The sequence below is a fragment of the Hippichthys cyanospilos genome, chromosome 10 (assembly GCF_059441005.1).
Source record: "Hippichthys cyanospilos isolate Australia breed blue-spotted pipefish chromosome 10, RoL_Hcya_1.0, whole genome shotgun sequence".
In the NCBI taxonomy this organism is placed as follows: domain Eukaryota; kingdom Metazoa; phylum Chordata; class Actinopteri; order Syngnathiformes; family Syngnathidae; genus Hippichthys; species Hippichthys cyanospilos.
In genome coordinates this window covers 17855001-17875042 of record NC_142378.1, presented here as the reverse complement: position 1 = coordinate 17875042, position 20042 = coordinate 17855001, and the positions used below count along the sequence as shown (strand labels likewise).

The 20042-nt window shown below is 39.7% G+C and overlaps 2 protein-coding genes across 5 annotated transcripts in view; both read right to left on the bottom strand.

The window, feature by feature from the left end:
• Positions 1 to 31: 31 nt before the first annotated feature.
• LOC148417395 (3-keto-steroid reductase/17-beta-hydroxysteroid dehydrogenase 7-like) lies at positions 32 to 6347 on the bottom strand. 3 transcript variants are annotated; one of them, XM_088424881.1, is made up of 10 exons: positions 6219 to 6347; positions 5416 to 5625; positions 5178 to 5270; positions 4780 to 4894; positions 3342 to 3536; positions 3134 to 3181; positions 2518 to 2631; positions 2386 to 2442; positions 2197 to 2295; positions 32 to 2120 (listed from the first exon to the last, which is right to left on the bottom strand). In XM_088424881.1, exons 1-10 carry the CDS (start codon positions 6251 to 6253, stop codon positions 2016 to 2018), a joined length of 1071 nt encoding a protein of 356 aa, XP_088281007.1. In that variant the 5' UTR covers positions 6254 to 6347; the 3' UTR covers positions 32 to 2015. The 3 variants fall into 3 exon arrangements, with proteins under 3 accessions (XP_088281007.1, XP_088281008.1, XP_088281009.1); XM_088424882.1 differs by having other exon boundaries at positions 4780 to 4891; XM_088424883.1 differs by lacking the exon at positions 3134 to 3181.
• Positions 6348 to 7904: 1557 nt separating this feature from the next.
• LOC148417394 (discoidin domain-containing receptor 2-like) overlaps positions 7905 to 20042 on the bottom strand; it is a 29798-nt gene continuing 17660 nt past the window's right edge. For both annotated transcript variants that reach the window (XM_088424874.1, XM_088424875.1), the window contains exons 4-17: positions 19652 to 19883; positions 17473 to 17620; positions 17217 to 17319; positions 16561 to 16744; positions 15899 to 16139; positions 15587 to 15652; positions 14288 to 14424; positions 13997 to 14159; positions 12432 to 12637; positions 12214 to 12341; positions 11737 to 11934; positions 10633 to 10867; positions 10069 to 10218; positions 7905 to 9070 (exon numbers count right to left, since the gene is read on the bottom strand). In XM_088424874.1, coding sequence (XP_088281000.1) covers positions 8939 to 9070; positions 10069 to 10218; positions 10633 to 10867; positions 11737 to 11934; positions 12214 to 12341; positions 12432 to 12637; positions 13997 to 14159; positions 14288 to 14424; positions 15587 to 15652; positions 15899 to 16139; positions 16561 to 16744; positions 17217 to 17319; positions 17473 to 17620; positions 19652 to 19883 — 2323 coding nt within the window. In that variant the 3' untranslated portion in view covers positions 7905 to 8938. The remainder of the gene's footprint in view (positions 9071 to 10068; positions 10219 to 10632; positions 10868 to 11736; positions 11935 to 12213; positions 12342 to 12431; positions 12638 to 13996; positions 14160 to 14287; positions 14425 to 15586; positions 15653 to 15898; positions 16140 to 16560; positions 16745 to 17216; positions 17320 to 17472; positions 17621 to 19651; positions 19884 to 20042) is intronic.

The window sequence follows — 20042 nt, the reverse complement described above, 5'->3', positions numbered from 1 at the left end:
TTAAAGAAACTCGTCAAGCCTTTAATTCACAACTTTGGAGAGCTTTATTTCAGATTCAGCAGTAGTAGTATGCTCGCATGGGTAGTGCTGGACCCCATATGACGACGGCAGCTCCAAGAGAGTACAAATCAAAAGTCAAAAGCTTGAGACTTGTAAAACATTTCTGTTAGTCACAGAGTGGATGTCGGAGCTCACAAGCGCTTCTATTTTTTTTTAAATCTTAACACGTTTAAACAAAAATACAACAGTCATATTTCTAAAAGAAAGTATACAAAACGTATTCAGTTGATGAACTAGTGAAATATTTGGGTTATTAGCATGATCTAAACTAAGCAGTTAAAGCAGTGCACCGGCATTTTTTGTTTGCTTAACTAAATTAAATGCATTTTGTATTAGAAAACCATTATTGAATTGATTAAATAAATACATTAAAACGGAGCATTAACAGTTTCAACATTCTTGACATGTTTTCTTTTTTTGTGCTAGTTTTGAACATTCTACAATCGACAGGAAGGAGCTGGCCCATCAATTTTTGATAAAAATGAAACGTGACCCTTGAGCATAAATGTGTCCACCCCTGGTTTAAGTTGCTGGTAAAAATAACCAAAACAGTAAATTACTAGCCAGAATAAAACCTAAAGATTTTTAATTCTGTTTACTTATTTGGTATTTGTAATTAGCAAGCCTTTTGTCTTTATTACTCTTTATGAAGCTCTAAAAAGATGTGCAAAAGTCAAGATGTCATTAATCTACTGTACAGTATTATTATTTGGGAGTTGTGCAAAATGACAAAAGCCAAACCCCATGCCAGTTGATAAGTGCAGTTGTCAGGAAGACCATTCATTTTCTTTCTCGTACAAATGAGATCTAATGAGGTTTCATTAAGGAGCAAAAATAAAATCTGCCTTTTAGCTAATAATTTGACAGTCAGCGAGGTTTAAATGTAATAACTTGTTCATTATTGTACTTGGTCTCTGACAGCACTGCATCAAAATGAGAGCATCTTATCACCACAAACAGATGAACTGACCGTTGGTGCAGCCCACAGAAAGATACCCGCCTCAGCATCATCTGAATGTACCAGTGCAGCCCAGCATCCTCATCAGACATGACATCCATTGTCACCAAAGCCATGATGGAGTCCTACGCGCTCATGATTTTGGTCATGGGGGCTTTCTTCTTGTACTTCTGCGGCATGGTGTGGGCTTTTTCAAACCCCAAGGTGAGTGGGGCGGACGAGCGACAGTGCGAGAATGCCAGTATACAACCGCCAGCATTACCCAACGCTGCAGAGGAGCTCGCTCGCAGCACCTATGTACGCTTTGGGGACGACACAGAGAGCCTGATGCCGGAATTTGATACTTTTTGTTACGAGCGTTATGGATTTGACAACTGCGCATGTGATTTAAGGATGGAAGAGAAACGTTATTCGTGACATTTAGAGCCAACGACTGGGTGAGAAAAAAACTCTACACACTCACACACACACCAAAGCACAATTTACAATGTCCAACCTTGCATGTTTTTGGAATGTGGGAAGTCACTGGAATACTTGAAGAAAGCTCTCGGGGAGAACATGCAAGAGTCACACAGAAACACTGGAGCTAAAGGCAAACCCACAACCTAAGCATGTGAAGCGGGTGCGCTAACCAGTCTTCCACTGTGCTGATCTACTTTGTTGTTTGTTCATACAACAAAATTTGTCTTCAACTGGCTCAGACTTCTCACTTCTCAGTAAATTAGTGCAGAAATTGTGAAGGATCATGATTATGCCTATATAAATACCTTTTCTGGTATTTTTAAAAAAAAATATAAAACGAACACAGAGAAAACTGCTTTCAACATGCCGATGGGCGATGTGAATGGTACACAGTATTACAGGAGAGCATAGAACCAACAGAGAAATCTGGGAGTGTTTTAGACGCTATGGGGATGAACTGACGGCAAAAGAAAACATGTCATACAAGACCAGTCTTGGAACTTTGCTGACACACCTCATAAGCAGGAGGCAGTGGTTAAAGGGTTGTTAAGATGTTATTTGTTTGTTTACGCCGGATATCACGTTCCAGCTGCAGCAGCTCGTCATAGAGCACCTCAGATATGTCCAAGTCGATGTCCATCTGCAAAGAGTCTACATTTAGTGACATTATTTTTTCTTGAATGCGCATTCCAAGTGATAACATTTCCTAGACATACCTGCCGAGGTTGTGTGTAGCTATGGCCGAGGCCAGATGTTAAACTGTGGTATTTGGCAAGTGGGTCCAAACTTTCAGATTTTTGATGAAAAATCCAAAACTACAAAAGGAGAAGCACATCTATGATTGTCCCGGGCGTTTTTTTTGTTTTTGTTTTTGTTTTTTTTGTGAGAAAGTTTGTTCAGCTTACCAAAGCTTCGGCTCCGTTATAGGGTGTCAGAGTGAAAGTGTTGGTAAAAAATCTGATCTGATAACATGAAGAGAAAGCGCATTGGGGTGAATGGCATCAGGACAGCTGTTGCATAGTTTTTGTGTCACTCACCAGCCAGAAGAGAGGCATAAGCAGGGTCCAGAAGAATGCTGGGAAGGAAGGCAGGATGCCATATGTCAGGTTGGTCATCACAAAGCCAGGACAAATCACAGATGAATACAAGCCCTGCAGGGTACAACAATTCATCATACATTAATTTGCCTTTAGATTCTAATTCTGATAATAAATGCTCACTGTATTTCTGTCGTACAATTTATTAGACGTATATCAGGAAAATCCTGATCTTTCTGATCACTGTACAATGATGACCTAGACTTCCATTTGAAAAGCAAATATTTGATATATTCATAATTTTCCTAGGCTGACACCAGCCTTCTCTTAGCTTGACAACACAACATTGACGGAAACTTTCTGTAGAATTTTCACACCGTAGAAAATTGGAGAGGGTATTTTTATTTAAGTTAGCTTGACTGTAATGTCCATCGAACCATTATTCTAAGCGCTTACCCCCACAAGGGTCGCAGGCGTGCTGGAGCCTATCCTAGCTGTCGTCAAGTAGAGGTTGGGTACACCCTGAGTTAGTTGCCAGCCAATCGCACGGCACACAAATGAACAATCATTCATACAAACACACCTAAGGTCAATTTAGAGCACCCATTGTACCTACTTGCATGTTTTGGAATGAGGGAGGAAACCTGGAAACCCGGAGAAAAACCTACACAGGCATGGGGAGAACATGCAAACTCTATATGGAAGGCCAGAGCGGGAAGTGAACTCGCGACTTATGCACTGAGAGGCAGACGTGCGAATAGGTCTGCCGCTGTGCTGACCGTAATGTCATAAAAGCATTTTTTTTGTCTGTTTTTAAAACCGACCTGCTTGTTGTAGTGCGTGTTGATTGCCAGACTGAGCAGGTCGGAAGCGTATTTGGATGAACTGTATGGCTCGCAGCCTCTGCGGTGCTGCACGTCTTCCAGGCTAAAAGCTGTGCGACGAGCATTACTAGAGGAGGTCCAGATGAGCTGAGAGGTTCGTCCGGCTTGGCAAAGAAGCGGCTCCAGTTCCCTGATCTGAAAGGAAATAATCCTTCACCTTGGTAGTTGCTATTTGTCAGATCATACAGGTGTGTCTCAATAAATTTGAATGTTGTTTGAAAGTTAATTTGTTTCACTGGTGTACTTAAAACAAAATCTTACTCCACAGATGAACACATGGGAAAATATTTCAACTTTAACAGTGAAATTAATTTATTTGCATCTTTATCTATTACAAAAGTAATAAGTTCTGCCTTGGCCAATGTGACACGCCTCTATAATTTTTGTGTATTTCTTATGGGAGCTAGCTCATTGAATCTAGGGTTTTGTATGTTACATATAAATATGCATGAACCTGAAATGTATAGATGTTAGAAATTGAAATATACCCCAAATTATGATCCCTATTCAAACGAATCTTATAGCATTAATCTTAAAGGCATATTAAACCTATTAGCCATCAGCAATAAAAACAATATTTTGTCTAGAATCAATTTGCTAACATCATGGATTTTCCATGAACTATTATTACCTTTGCCAACAATTTTGCTCCTTGCTGTCAACTGAAAATTACATCACATGTACTCAGGGCTCAGCTTGTGAATGTCACATGACCAAAGCCAGAAAACTGATTGGCCGCTTCCCAAACCTTGAGCACACACGCATTTTCAGTTGACTGTGAGTGGCAAAATGTGTTTTTAAAATATATTTACACCACTGCATCTAAATGATTGAGTATCTGTAAGTGGAAAAAAATTAATCAAATTAATCACAGACAGTATACTGAATATTTACTGCTGGAACTTGAAAATGAAGTTTAGTATTCCTTTAAATATTAAACTTGCCAATGGATAATTTAATGTTTTAATAAACATACAGCAAAGACTCCCTGTAACATCTAACAGCACAGGCTAAACTCACATCCTCTCCAATACAAACATTTTGTAAGTCAAGCCGTATTATGCATCCGACTTTACAATTGCTACTTTCCTATATCCACTAAATTATCTTTGAACTAAATTCTAAAGTCCAAAAACATTGGTCATCTAAAAGTTATTTTATAATCCCCTGCAAACACATTGGCAGCGCAATGATGCCTGTGACCTTACGTTTGGCACAGTAAAGCTATTAATTTTTAATTAACATTGTTGCTCAAGTGACAGACGTATCCAATTGTAGCCTACATTCTGCTAATGTGACCTCAAGATTTGCTCCCTCAGCAGAGAAGTAATGTTGACACATCTTTCTACTATATCCCGACAGGAACGGACAGACTCACGAGGAGGAAATGACCAAAGAGGTTGGTGGCAAACACTTCCTGCAAGCCATCAGGAGTGACTCTATCCTTTTGTGTCAGGATGCCTTCGCCAGTTGCAAACATGGTGATGATACTGCTGTTAAAAAAAAAAAAAAAAAAACACAAAAAAACGGAATGATTAGTTATAGGCTGATTTAGTAATCATTTATTCGCCGATGGAGGTAATAACGGTAATTAGCTGCCATCATAAAAACTTTATTAACAGTACAGACAAAAAGTCGCTTTTAACATTTTTGGTGAAGTGTTTTATTTGGAACGTAAATTAACACCTGTCTCCATTTTCCATCAATGCCATAGTCCATTGGACTGAGATATGACATTGATGGAAAATGGAGACTAGTGATAAATGCGTGGCATACCTGGAAAAGAGACCTTTAAAGAAAGCCTTGAGATCAAACTGGGCATTTGGCATAATGCCTGCATTTAGGTAGACATAATCCAGCCGGTCAAATCTGCAGAAGACAGACAAGAAGTTAAATAGTTTGACTGTTGTGAGCACACCATCCTATCTAAAAGACTCAAGGTAGAGTTAATAAACACCAATGGTGGCTTTCTGCAAGGTAAGCAGAGCTAAAAATCTTGAGTGTATCCTTCCACCTAAGAAGAATCTCCCGTGCTGCACTGAGCACCGAGCTGATGCTGCTGGTGTCCATCTGCAGCAGCATCACCCGGGCTGTGGGGTGAGCTTCAAGCAGAGCGGAACGAGCGGCCTCGGCGCGCCTTGTGTTCCTACAGGCCAGGCACAGGTGGAGTTCCTCTGCATCCTTGCTGCTGAGGAGACGCTCACAGAGAGCCAGGCCTATGCCACTGAAAAGAGGCCCGAACAAACATTTATCAGTTGTTTGTTTGGCAAATGCAGGACTTGTTTTCAGTTCAGTCCCGGTTATCCTGTCAGACTTGAGCCTGAACTAAAACTGTCCACTCCACTACTTTTCTGTACAATACAAACTTGATAGACGTTCATTTGAAGAAAACAACGACAGTATGTACGTAACTAACAGGGGAAAAAAACGTTTGTAATTTTTGTCGTTTTCTGAGTAAAGTATGCACTTTTAATTTGTTTAAATCAAATACACGTAAAATAAATGGAATTCTTCTTTTTTCGACAATAGGGATTTACGAATCTGTATTTTTACGTGAGCCTTTAGGCCTGCCGTAGTTCTTGCCCTCACACTATGCAGAACTGAGCCAAAACTACTACATCTAAAATGTTAAAAAGCAAACCAAACTTACGTGTATAATTTACGTTTTCGTGCATTCCGTATGTTAATGTCCCGTTATATACTAATACTACCACTACTCTTTCTAAAACATTACATTTTGTTTTTTCATTGTGCGACCACCCATCACACGGCGGACGGCACTCGACAACAAATGACTTAACAAACAACCGCTTTTACCTGTTGGCTCCCGTCACCAAAACAATCTTATTCATCCTTTCACTACCACGCTATGAACTAGTTTGTGTTCTAACAACTCGCACAGGAAAATGAGTATTCGTGGACTCGCCTGACAGCCATGCTTTTGACCCTCCCCCGTTGTTTTACTATTGGATGCGAGAGAATCACTCAGGATACGTATGGTCGCGCCAGTAAGGTAGGACCGCCCAATTTCCGAGCGTCATGAAACCTCGTCAACTTTCGGTATTGAGGTTTCGAAGAAAACAAGACGCACGTGGTTGACTAGATTGATAGGGGATTAGCGGTAAATTGCATTCACAACAGAAGTTTTAGCAGCTTTATTAGTGTTGTTACCTGATAAACATGCCTAAATTTGGTGGTGGAATTGGTTGTCGAAACATAATTTGAAAACTTAACGGAAACGTTTTTTCGATGTATTTCCAAGAGACCCTAAACGACGTGAAAGGTGGACAAAGGTTGTAATTAATACTAATCAGGGTAATTAAGACTAATCAGGCGAACTCATTGACACGTCCTTGATGCATTCTTGTACACTCACATTAATTTTGCAGACGTAAATAGAAATGGCGACCACAATTTACATCAAAACAGTTTACTAATCAAAATAAATTCTGAGACTTCCGACTACACAATAAACGAGAGCAAATGCGAGGCTGGATGGGTAAAAACAAGATGCGAGATTCGTCTTATTGTGGATCGACACAACCGTTAAGTAGTGGTTAAATTTCTATTAAAAAATTATACCACAATACCACATTCCATCTATTTTCTTTAGCCGCTTATCTTCATTAAGGTAGCTGGCTTGCTGGTGCCTATCCCAGCTGGCTACGGGCAGTAGGCCCGAATTAGACCCTGAACTAGTTGCCAGTCAAATGCAGGGCACACAGGGATGGACAATCATTTATGCACCCAATCACACCTAAGGACAATTTTGAGTGTTCAATACATCTGCTCAGAAACCATACAGGCACGAGGAGAACATGCAAACTCCACTCAGGTCGGAGTGAGCTCAATTGAACATGGTTCTACTCTTAACTGTGAGGTGGACATCCTAACCAATCTTTCACCATGCTTCCCTGATACCATATTGATTCAAAACTATCCATAGTCAATTAAATTTTGATTTTAAAGTGATTGGATTATTGTTATCAATTAAAAGATGATTTAAAAAGGAAGATGTGAGGCAAATGTTAAGTTCTGATATTTCAATACTAGATTGGGGGTCCTACTGATTTGGTAGAGACATTTTTACTTTTTTTTTTGCAGGAAATCCAAAAAGTGATCCATCTCATCCCGACTTCATTCCATCCATCTCCAAGTCATTGAGCAATATCAAGACTGAAAGAGGTGTACGGAAACATCCCATGCTCAAGCTTAAACCTATTCAATTACAAGAAACACAATACAGTACCTTTAAGTTCGTTAAAGATTTTCTCCCCAGGAATGCATAACCTTTCTGTAAAAAGGCTTCCAATCCAATAATCTGCTCTACATGGAGTTTTTGTAATGTCTCTGGTATCTGCCTTTGTAATAAAATGTCTTTTTGTCTTTCTAAAATTTTCTTGCAGGTAAGATTTTTAAAACATTTGAACAAAATTGCCCTTGATTTCCTTTGAATCGTGTATACGTAATATGTCATGATATGTCATAAAAATACTACATGAAAACAGTAAATGCTTTATTCACACCATATACATGCCTGATTGACATTAACTAAGATCCTATCTTGCCCTCGCCGTTCGTCAAAACTACCAAAGACATACTTAGACATACAACTCTTAAAACGAACGATTTGAGGACAACTTGAGTGGGCCGGCAAAGAACAACAAATTACATGTGGTTTTTGTTGTCATTTGGGTCAACCCAACCTAATGACAGCTTGCCCTGGATTGTTTTTCCCAGTTATGTATTATAAATCAATCAATGTATGAAGTGTGTTATAGTGTACAGAATATAAACATGTTCACTAACTGCTGTACAAAAACACTTTCATGCTTGATTTAAGGAAATAAATCTGTCCCCCATTTAACCTTTTCTGAAATCTAATCATTTAAAACATACATCACCATCCATTTCCACGACAACGCTTACACATTAATTAACAACTCTACTTCTCGACACGTTTTGCATTATCCATCCACCCGCTTGTGTTTTGGATCACTAATCCAACGACGTACCCCGAATATAGAAAAGAAAAGAAAAAAGCATATTCATACACAAATGTATCAAGTACACAGAAACTGTCAAATATCAACATATATAAATATGAGTACAAAATACTGGTGGTTGAAACTTAAAAACGTGGTACTTTACAAAGTAAAGACAGACTTTACAGTTGGAAGTTTCCTTCTTGTTCAACAATGAGACTGAGATGAAACACTTGAAATCGGCTGCAATTTCCCCCGCTACATTCAAGCAGTCTTCCGAACAATAACGCACGCAAAAATATAATTCTTTGGTCAGCTAAAAACAACGTGAAAAGTGCAGAATCTCACTTGCTACAGTTCAACAGGAGTAACACAAGCATACATTGTTTTGTGTTTTCATGGAATATGTGGACGGGTGTCTCGGGTCGGTCCGTAGCACGTACGTCCGCCGCACAGTGTTCTCCAAACCAACACAGATGGCACGCACGAGTAGCTTAAGGCTGGATCGCGCCGGACAAACGGTGTTCCTCTAACTGGAACCACGCAGCAGCCCTATGGTTGTATTTCCAGGAGGGCTCTGTGTATTTCCTGGAAGGACGGCCTCTCTTTGGTGTTCCTCCTCCAGCAGCCCAACATGACCTTGTAGAGCGAATCCGGGCACAGCACTGGCTGTGGCAGATAGATCTGTGAGAAAATGGAATTAAAGGTGAACTGTGAATTCTTGTTGTGGTGTGACATTACAGAGGAGGTCATTAACATAATGCTCTCCAAGCCAAGTTTCTCACACAATATTTTTCAGCTTGGATTGGCAAAGAACCCTCGCTAATTTATTGCCGATTCATTATTCTTGCTTTAAGTATGTCGATGGGATATGGCTAAATAGGCCGGTGGTGGCAAGGTAAGCAAACCTGCACTGAGTTTTGCATGATGTAAACATCACCGTTTGCTGACAATGTTTCTGTCTCATATGCATCAACATAATCATGTGAAAGCCTGAAGGTAAGCAGAGCTGCAGCGTTGGAAAGCAGTGTTACCAGCCTGAAAATGGTACTTAAATTATTTAGCCATTTTCAGCAGTAAAAAAATAATATTTTGTCCATGATAGACATTTTGCCACTTGTCGTCGAGTAAAAATGACATCACATGTTCTCACGGCTCAGGTTAGCGATAAATCACGGCTCACCTCTTTCCTGGGTTGCGTCATGTCATGTTTGCAAGCTGAGCCAAGATTGGTTATCTGAACCTAGTGGTTATGTGAGCATGTGTGATGTAATTTTGAGTAGTTTCGAACCAATGGGCGAAGTGATTTTAAAGGTCTAAATTGCACAGAAAAATAATTGAACACATTAATTACAAAATAGATACTAACTTCGTTTGCTGAAACTACATAAATAAAGCAAAGTATCTCTATGAGATGTAAAAAAATGCATATTGTATTTACGTCGTGTTGGGCGCTATTTGGGCCTTACAAAACTGACAAAGTGCATTTTATCAGTTTGGTGCTAAAATGCTGTCTGCTGGAGTGACAATGCAACAAAAATATAATTACTTTATATTGCACCATTCAAAACCCCCAACAACACTTCTGATGAGTGCTCACTTAAGGAGGTTCTAGTTAAAGTTGCCTGAGGTAGCTTTCCATAAGGTCACTTTTTGTTAAATGAAAGAAGCTCACTGTTCACCTGTCGTTTTTGATCTCTGAAGAACTCCCCCGTGTTTTCAATGACTTGTTCGTCCGTGAGCTGCGAGTAGGGCTGCTCCTTGCAGAAGTTCAATATCTCCCACAGGGTGACGGCAAAGGCCCACACGTCACTCGCTGTTGTGAACTTACCCTGTGTTAAGAAAGATGTTTTTATTGTTTTTTTTATAACCATTGCTAACCATAAGACGACAGGGACAAAACAGAACCAGAGATGGCCAATTACTGGGTTAGTTAGTTTGAACTTCTTACATTCTTAACAGACTTACAGGTATAGAGTGACATTTATGACTTTCTAGGGAGTTGCCATTATCTTTAAGGATATTACGAGTACATGATGTACAGTAAGTTGTGTTTGAATGGCATCAGGATTATGACCTAAAAAGTAAAAAAAAAAAACCTACTGCTAACAACTACTACTACTACCACTACTACTATTATTACTATTACTCACCACTAGGTCGCAGTATTGCTCTCTATATATCATAACCTCTCTGGCTGAGGAAAAAAAACCACATTATTCTCTCTCAATTTGATTGGTCCTCACCAGCAGGATGCTCTCCCAGGACATCCAGCGGATGGGCAGCACCGCTCGGCCTTGGATGCGGTAGTAATCGCCACTGTACAGGTTCCTACTCATACCAAAGTCGGCTATCTTGATGGTGAAGTTTTTGCCCACCAGGCAGTTTCGCGTGGCCAGGTCTCGGTGCACAAAGTTGAGCGAGGAGAGGTACTTCATGCCAGATGCTATTTGGGCTGCCATGCAGCACAGGTTGCCAAAACTGTAGAGGAGAGGGTGGGATGAATGCGAGTTAACGGTCAATTTGAGACTTACTCACAGTAAATGCCCGACATCACAGTTTTTTTTAATGATTTTTTTTCCCGCAAATTAAAGGTATTTGGCTGTAATTCTTATATGGACCACTAGTCGGCAGAGCGTTATTATGTTCCATCCATCCGTCCATTTTCTAAAGCCGCTTATCCTCACAAGGGTGGCAGGCTTGCTGGTGCCTATCCCAGATGACTTTGAGCAGTAGGCAGGTGATACTCTGAGCTGGTTGCCAGCTAACTGCAGCGCACACAGAGACAAATAACCATTCACACACCTAATCAAAACTAAGAACAATTTAGTATGTCCAATACATACAACTGCTCTGCATTTTTTTTGGAGCGTGGGAGGAAGCCGGAGTGCCCGGAGAGAACCCATGCATGCTTTACACAGGAAAGCCGCAGCGAGGTGGATTTGAACCCAAGTCCCTGAAATGTGCTAACCCCTGCTCCACCGGGTCGCCACTATTAAGGTGAACACTAAATTTTAAAGGAGTATATGCAAGTTTTTGCTCTATAGTTGCATGTGAAATTGTCTCTAGTCCTACTTTTTGGAAAAGCAGAAAAAAAAGCTATAAGTTCATTTTATAAATATATCTGCAGCATGACTATTGACCTTTATCATGATAATATGTTAGTAGCACTTTTTTGTAAACACAGACATGGGTAACCATTCCAGATTTCACTCGCTGCCAAGGTGGTCTGGAACGTAACTGCTGTAATGGAAGAGGGTTTACTGTATTTTATTTTATTGTCCTATTGTACTTAAATGAGCAAGTTCAATCTCCTTATACATTTCAAAGCGTGTGAGTATTTGATCTACCTGACTGTGGGCGCATTGCTGAGTAGAGCCAGCTGTCCCTCCGGCTCATGGCGGGACAGAAACTGGTTGAGATCTCCGTTCTCCATGTACTCGGTGATCATGCATAGGGGGTCGCTGTAAATACACACGGCCAGCAGGCGAACGATGTTGGGGTCCTTCAGGCGAGACATGATCTTGATCTCTTTCAGGAAGTCGTTCCTAAAAAAGACGCGGCAAGATTTATGGTACTTTGGGAGTGTAAATCACTGGGCACTAACCGGTCAAATAATTTGGTACACCTGCAAAATCTAATGCAGGTTGTCCCTCTCTGCACTGAATTCTTTCCATGAAACACACATGCTTAGATTAGTGAAAAATGGAAAATAATTGAACACCTCCTCAAAACGGTTGCCTGTAGATGTCACAAGATGGCGGCAAAGGACTACTTCTGTATTAGACAAGGTTATAGCCTATTTTTTCATTCGTTTGACTCAATACCTTGCGTTTTTGCTTGCATCCGACCTCAGCATCTTCACCGCCACTAAAACTGTGGCTGCTTCTGGCACATCAAATAAAAATTCTTTATTCATAAACTCCTGCATTCCCTCTGCCTCACAAAGATGCACCTAAAAACAGGGAAAAAAAACAAGTGAGGTCTTTAATCATTCATATTTTTTCCCGCGACCCTGAATCAAATTCCGGAAACAAGTGCCAACCTCGCCGAACTGGCCCTCTCCCAGTTTTTCTTTGAATGTGAGCAGCTTCCGTGGGAACTCCTCAACTGCCACGTCCTTCCCGGAGAGCAAGTCCATGGCGAGCGCTGGGATGGCGTATGTGTTGCCACCTGTCACACCCTGCAGGGTAACGATGTCCGCCTCAGCATAGTGAGGTACGCCATCCTGGGCCGTCGTACTGCTGGAAGCTGGAGTACAACCATGATGGATGGTTAAATACAGTGCATTAAAAAAAAAAAAAAGTCTACACACCTTCAGCGCAAGTGCCAGTTTGTGTGATCTAAAGAAGTAGCTTGCAATCTTTTTTCAGTGATGCGCACTCTATGAGTTTAAAAAAAAAAAATTCCCAGTCAAGTACCACTAACCGACTTCCAACACACCGAGGCTTCGCTGATTTAGGGCTATACAAATAAAATTTGATTGATTGATGAACCCAGGCAAAGCATTTTTGGATGAAAAAAAAAAGACCTAAAACTGAGTGCTTTGCCATCCGTATCTGATTTATTCAACTTATCTAGGTGTATTGTATTCACTAACTCCAGACAGATAGATCATATAACATCATCGGTTTTAATTCTGGCTCATCTGCTGGAAAATTGTATCACTATTGACAATACTCATCCTTTAAAACACAAAATGAAGGCATACTATGTTGTACAAAGAGGTCATTACGACACAATTTAGCAATAAGTTGTTTCAAGTTCCAATTCATTTGGTCTTATTACGAAAACGAAACTGCATTGTTTCTGTCACAGCATTAAAATAGACATTCAATTTGATTTGCTGACCTTTAAAAATCCCATGTACTCCCTGAATTGCCCATGAAACCCATTTTAGAACCGAGATTAAAAAAAAGTCAAATCTATAAACATACTGTTGTCTTTTTCAATATCAGTTATAGTTTCACCTTTTCAATCAGTTACTCAATTAAATACTCAAGTAATTGATTACATTAGGTAATTATGTGCCAAAATAATTGAAATAATAACGTAAGGTACTAAACTAATAGATTACTTGGGATACCAAAGTAATGGAGTTATTGAGGTATTAAAGTATGAAAGTAGTTGATTACTTTAGTACGAATTTGCCAAAAGTAATCAATTTGTACTAAATTCATTTAGTACCAGACATTTTTATAACGTCCTATAGACAACTCTTGAAGAAAAAAATGAAATTAAAATAAAATAGTTACCTGGGATTGTCTGTCTGGACTCTTAAAAAAATATGCCTTTAGGATTGAATGAGTTAATTTTTTCATTTTTGAAATGTGGTAGCACAAGTGTGTATCAAGTTTATCAAAGTTGCGAAAACTATGAAATTATGTTTTTTTATGTACTGTGTTATGATTGTTTCCGGACTTATATCAGATATTGGGAGGTGAAAAATGAAAAACCCCTTTAAATACTATTTTAAACCCACTTAGATTATTTAAGAACCCTCGTAACAAGGAATATGATAAATAAACTAATCATAGTGTCATAATTTCTCACATTTTGTTCTACACTTGTATTTCATGATATTAATTTAATTTCTTGTTTTGGACATACCAGATTCCTCTGAGCTCTGTGTGAACTGGGGCAGCTTGCATATAAGCCGTGAGGGCTCCTGGTAGTCAGAGCCCAGCGGGTAGATTCGCTCGTAGGTGGAGCTGGACTCTTGTTCACTGGTGGCGCTGCTCGCCTGGTTGTGACTGAAAGCGAAGGTCTCACTCTGCGTTGACAAAGTAGGAACTGTCGTTCAAATTTTTAGGTACAGTGTTTATATCTACTAATAGGGAACGAACAACTTCTAATTATAATAAAAAATACATGTTGAATTTGACTCGGGACGCGATTTACCTTCTCCAACATCTTCTGCCACACCTGCCTCCACAGGATGATGACAATGATGGCCACCAGGATGAAAATGATGGCTACCAGACAGCCGATCAGAATGCGTGTAGTGCTGTCGTCAACTTTATGGGTGGGGTCGTCCTCTGGGGAGGGGAACGGGGAGGTGTTTGAAGTATTATAGGAAAGACGTGCAAGACGTACCGTCATGAAAATATTTTTAAGTGGTATTAATAACAAGTAGACACTAGCACAGACAGTCCTGCTAAAATCTTTCCCAGCAATGTTGTTTCCTTCCAAAATTCAAAAGCAGTTTGGTTCCATTCGTTCATCTGATTGCGTTCACCTGTGATCGTCAACCCCTTCCCCCGTCCATTTCCTGAGTCTGGGTCTTTTGGTCCTGATGGCTTATTGAGGCCTCTCCAAGCGTTTTAAAACATAGGCAAACGTCAAAGGAACACCTGATGGATATTACTTGCATTGCATCCAAGCAATAAATAATTGTATTGATGCTTGTATTTTAATCCAAGTTTAAAATATCTTTGAAAAATGCAGTCAATAAATAACATGAACATGTCAGCATGAAAATATTATAACTGTGAATTGATGTTGCTGATTTAGGATATTTGTTTCCATCGCAAAGATTTTTTAAAAATATTTTCCTATGTGCATTTTTATTAAAAAAAAAATCCGCAGTATTTTGGCTGAAAAATTATTTTTTAAAGCCAAGATAAAGACATTTGTATTGAATACTAAAGTGATTAATTATATCGGGCAATGAGTCTATTTTCTATGCAAACCTTAATCTAAGGCAAAACGTGATGGCTTTTTTAGAAGTTGTAAGCATGAAAAAACCCCATTGTCATTGAGACAGCTTTTTCATCACTTTTCTCAAGTTACTGCACCTCCCCTGAAGTCCGATTTTTAACACATGATTGCAAAACAAAAAGGATTGTTTGCTTGGCGTCCGTATCAGAAACACAAAACAGTCCTCGGAAAATTGCAAAAGTGCATTTCCTTCACTACTTAATTAAATATGAATCTCACAAAGCCTTTCTGTTTCTTGATGATGAGCATTAGCTATACATAACTATACAGTATATAACTGTGTTAAATCACAGGAAAAACTAACAAGCGTCACAAGACGCTATAAAAACAACACCAGCGGTTGCCCACGGCAGGGTGGGAGAGCCTTTAATAGATCACATATGAACACACACTGAATACAGACTGTGGTGCAAGTGGGCAAAGGTGAACTTAAAATGGTGAAAAAGAATGTAAATAAGTTGCAATAAAATTTTCACTGACCTGGCTGGATGATGGGGGGAAGTCCTGTCTTGGGAGGATTTAGTGTTGTGTTATACATGGCTGTATCTGAAAAACAATTTACACTTACGGTCATCTAAAAAGAAGTTTTTGTGCTGCCCTTACGCTTAACAATACAGTTGTAGTTGGTTCAGCAGTTCGACATTTAATGCTAATGTGTGTGCATCCAGGAATTGAGAAAATTTACATGCATTGCAATTTGGTTATAAATTAGCAGAACAATATGAGGGAGATGTACATTTTTGCACAAACTGAGAGTGATTGTTCATGGAAATACATATTTATATACTTTACCTGATTGGAAGGTGATCTCGCTAAACAAGAGCCACACGTCTGCAAAATAGAATTGGCACTTGATGGCGCTGGCCATGTGATTAGCCAGAGGGACGGAGACGAAGCGTGCGCCGGGGTCGTCGTCGTCCACCGCGAGGCTGAAGGTGAGCGGCGTGGCCTCCCAGTCCAACTCGGAGCGGAAGTAGCAAACCACATGCTGGAAGGCCCTGACGTTGTGTATGAACATGTTGTTGCAATGAACCTGGAATCAGAAGACGCCACTATTACAATATCCCGCGGCCGATACCATCCGTGTGCACACTGGATATGCAGTATATTAGCTTAATTGACATAAAAACAGACAAATGTGTCTTCCCAATACAAATTCAGTACTGTATCTTTCAGTTCAAGATATTTAAAGATTAAAAAACATGACTGTACAAATAAAAGATTGAGTTCTCACCTTGTATGTTGGAAGATGGTGAAAGTAAAAGTGCAATTTTCATTTCAAATTCAAAGTTATTCAACAAGATGTTACCAAAGAACGACAGTACTTTTCTATTACGCTAAAATCTCGCCTTATAGAAGCTCCCCCTCACACTTCAACATTTTTATTTATTTTTTGACACCAGGATACCGCTGAATGGCTACTTTGTTAATGAACAAATAGAGAGACGGCTCACCATCATTGTGGTGAAGTTTCGTATGCGGTCAAATTCAAACATGATTTCCACGTATCCGGCGGGGAAGCTCTGATTGCTCCAACCCACGTAGTCGTAACCGGGCCACACGTTGTACACGTGGCTATCTGTGAAATCGTCCAGTCCACACACTCCGTCCGTCAGCTGGCCCAAGCCCTCCGTCATACTGGGACAGAGAGAGGACAGAGGAAATGGAATAAGCATGCAGATAAAAAGAAAAATTAACCCACTGTAGAATTCAATTAAACTACCCACCTAGTAGTAGAATTAATGCAGTTTTTGTATTCGTATTGGATAATTTTCACTTTACCATCACTAGGTGGGGACATTGCACAAGCAATTGCAAGTGAATTCAACTAAATATATTTGTGAAACTTGACCCAATGGAGGACTGTGTCATGGAGGACATTATTCATTTACAATGGCATAATCCAAACACTAATAATGTCATGCTTTCTTGGGATGACTCAGTCGCTCCTATGAGCACGGTTTGCCACCTGGACCTTCTCACCGCTGTCTCTTTGTTGTCACCATAGCGACCGGGTGACAACAATAACAAGGGTACGATGAGGAAAGGTTTTAGGCTGCGGCCAATGAAGGACACATACACAGACACTCACGCACAAACACACACTGACCTGTAGATGATTGCGCCATCATAGACAGAGTCGTTGAGGTATACGGCGTATTCAGGTAAAGTCATCTGCTGGCCTACCGGGGCGTTGTATGACACCAGACCGTCTGTCAAATAAAAAATTATCAACTTCCTGCACTGGACTCTTCTTTAGGCATCCCTATTTTCAATTATACTGTCAGAAAGTTGAAGGGGACTCAATACTTTATTATTTTCTGTATGGCAACTTTTATGCATGTTGTTTTGGTTTTTCCTCTTACCCAACCATTCGCAGCCGTACAGCTCCACCCTCATGCAGACATTCATGGAATGGTCGGTGACGGGCATGAAGCGCACGAATCGAGCGACGACGGGGGGCTCAAGGTCCTTCAGCACGATGTCATAGGCGTTCCTGTTCCCCTCGATCACCTGCGTAAGACAAACACACATCCGTCGTTCCTGTCGTGCTTCGAATAAGGGCAGTCAAACTTGTTGCGGGCAACATTGTAATTGAGCCGCTGAGAACTAGATGACTTATTACTCTATTTGTCAACTCTGATAACAGATTGACCAGTTGATTATTAAAAAATAATATACATTTTGACACATGTGACATGTTTTCACTAAAGCAGGCGTATGTCGGGGAAATTTGGAGTTTTTGACAAAATATGAATTTTAAGCAGACATTTTTTATTGGTCATTTTTTAATTTCTACAAAAACAAACTCTTTAAGGGCTCGACTCATTTCCTAGCAGTCATAAAAGATCAATTTGGGATTGAAGCGTATAAAAATGAGAGATTAGGAGATCATGTGCGTCATTGCAAAGAGTTGTCGCAAACATCATTTGATGAATGAATTACATAAATGAACAAAGTCAAAAAGACCAAGATTTGACATTTTAGCATGACGTAGAACAGGAGACAGACAGACAGATGTACAGCAGTGCCAACGCAGCTGTACATTTTGCATCGTGTACAAAATGCTGTTCTTCACCTTATGGCAGGAAGATCATCATGTCATTTGAACATTGCCAAGTAATCCAAATTTAATTCGGGGTGTCTTTCTTTAACAAGACTATTTTCTACTTCTAATTTAATGCTTTCATTCTTGCATTAAAGCAAGTTGTGTCACAACAGAATTCAATGTTTTGTTTACATGATGAGCATGTCCCTCCCGTCACGGAGAGAATAAAAGAAAAAAAAAGGTAAAACTTTTGAAATGCCCTTTGAATGATCACATACTCTAATAACGTATTGTAATAATAAATAAAATAATAATAATGTAATGTTTTGATCTCTCCTCAGGTATGATCATTCTCGTGATGTTGAACCAGGACTAAAGGCACATCAAGTATACAACGAATCAGTCGGGGACATGGTACACTTTTATACTCGCTCATTTGGGATGAAATGTAAATCAAATAAGAGGAATGAAATATGAGACGTGAAAACGAAAAGATATGCGCAAGTTTCATTGCAAATCTAGTCTCACTGTGTGCATTGATGCAAGCAGCATATTTGGAGAGACTTTTAAGTCCTGCAATGTTGGTGTGTTATCACATTGAGAAAAAAAAATAAAAACAAACCTGTTCAACCATGCGAATGTAATAAAAAATTTAAAAAAACTGAGATATAATATCTGTGATAAAACGTTTGGGTCACCACTTGGCTACACCAAGTACCAAATTGTGTTTTAAATGACACAAAAATCTTAGATCACATCTCCCATTCTGATAATTTGACATTAAAACACACACACACACATAGCAACATTAAAAAATGCAAACCTTGGCAGACGATGCCCCAGGAATGAATTGTAAGGTAAATAGAAAAGAAGTTTTAGAATGGGAGCTAAAGAACCATTTTTGCACAATTTCATCTGTTGAGATGTTAAACTTCCTCATGTATTTAAAGCATAGAAATCTCAGATGATGTCCTTACCTGCTATTAAAATTTACTCTCCAGTGGGTGTTTAACACTTCCTGAAGGTTTCGGGTCAATTATTATTTTTCTAAGGTATTGATTTCTTTGGAGATTTCAAAGATAAATGTGCTAAAACATTACATTTTTCTCAAAACTAGAGATTTCAAGTTGGTAAATTTCAAACTGTTGTAACTTCATCCATTTTTGAGCTTTCACCGTGTATATGGCATTTAAAAACAATAGAAGGTATCAATATCTCAATTTAGTAATAAGCCTGACTTTGTGAAAACACATCACATATAAGGTATAAAATAACTCCTGATTTTGGTCGCTTAATAGTTAATACAAAAAAGACATGGCTAACTTGGACTGTTTTACAATACTTTGGCCTTTAGTATTTACTGTTTCTTTTAGGCCACAATAACTACAGTACACTCGGTTTAAACAGAAGTCAAGAATAAAGCTTTGTGTGCGGACTGCATAAAATGACAGGTTTAATTTGAATTTGAGACCTGCGCTTTAAATCAAGCAGCTCACCTGCTTGCCCTGCCGGTTTCGCCATGAGATCCAACGACTTCCGTCGCGGCTGTACTTGATCTTGTACATCTGGGCGAACTCGTTTCCAATCCCGCCGGCGTGGCGACCCTGGGTGCCCACAAGGGTGATAAAGTGGAGCGAACGCAAGTCAATCTGCAGGAACTCCTTAAGGTGGTCCGGCTCCACCGTGATCTCAGGACACCATGCACCATCTCCCTCTTCGAAGTCCAATCTAGTAGGCAGATGCCGGTGTTAGATTTGTTTGGCCTACACTACCTTTGAAAACATGCAAACACCACAGGTGCACATTTTGTGACTTAAAATGCAACCAGATGGGATTGAGATTACACATTACATCATCATCCTTATAGTAAATTAAGCACTTGCGTGT

Excerpts from the sequence above, each read along its gene's own strand:
- LOC148417395 (XM_088424881.1), bottom strand. The coding sequence starts at position 6,253 with ATGAATAAGATTGTTTTGGTGACGGGAGCCAACAG. Across the intron at positions 5,626-6,218 it reads TTGGTGACGGGAGCCAACAG|TGGCATAGGCCTGGCTCTCT; the intron begins GTAAAAGCGGTT and ends GCCTCTTTTCAG. Across the intron at positions 4,895-5,177 it reads TTTAAAGGTCTCTTTTCCAG|CAGTATCATCACCATGTTTG; the intron begins GTATGCCACGCA and ends TTTTTTTAACAG.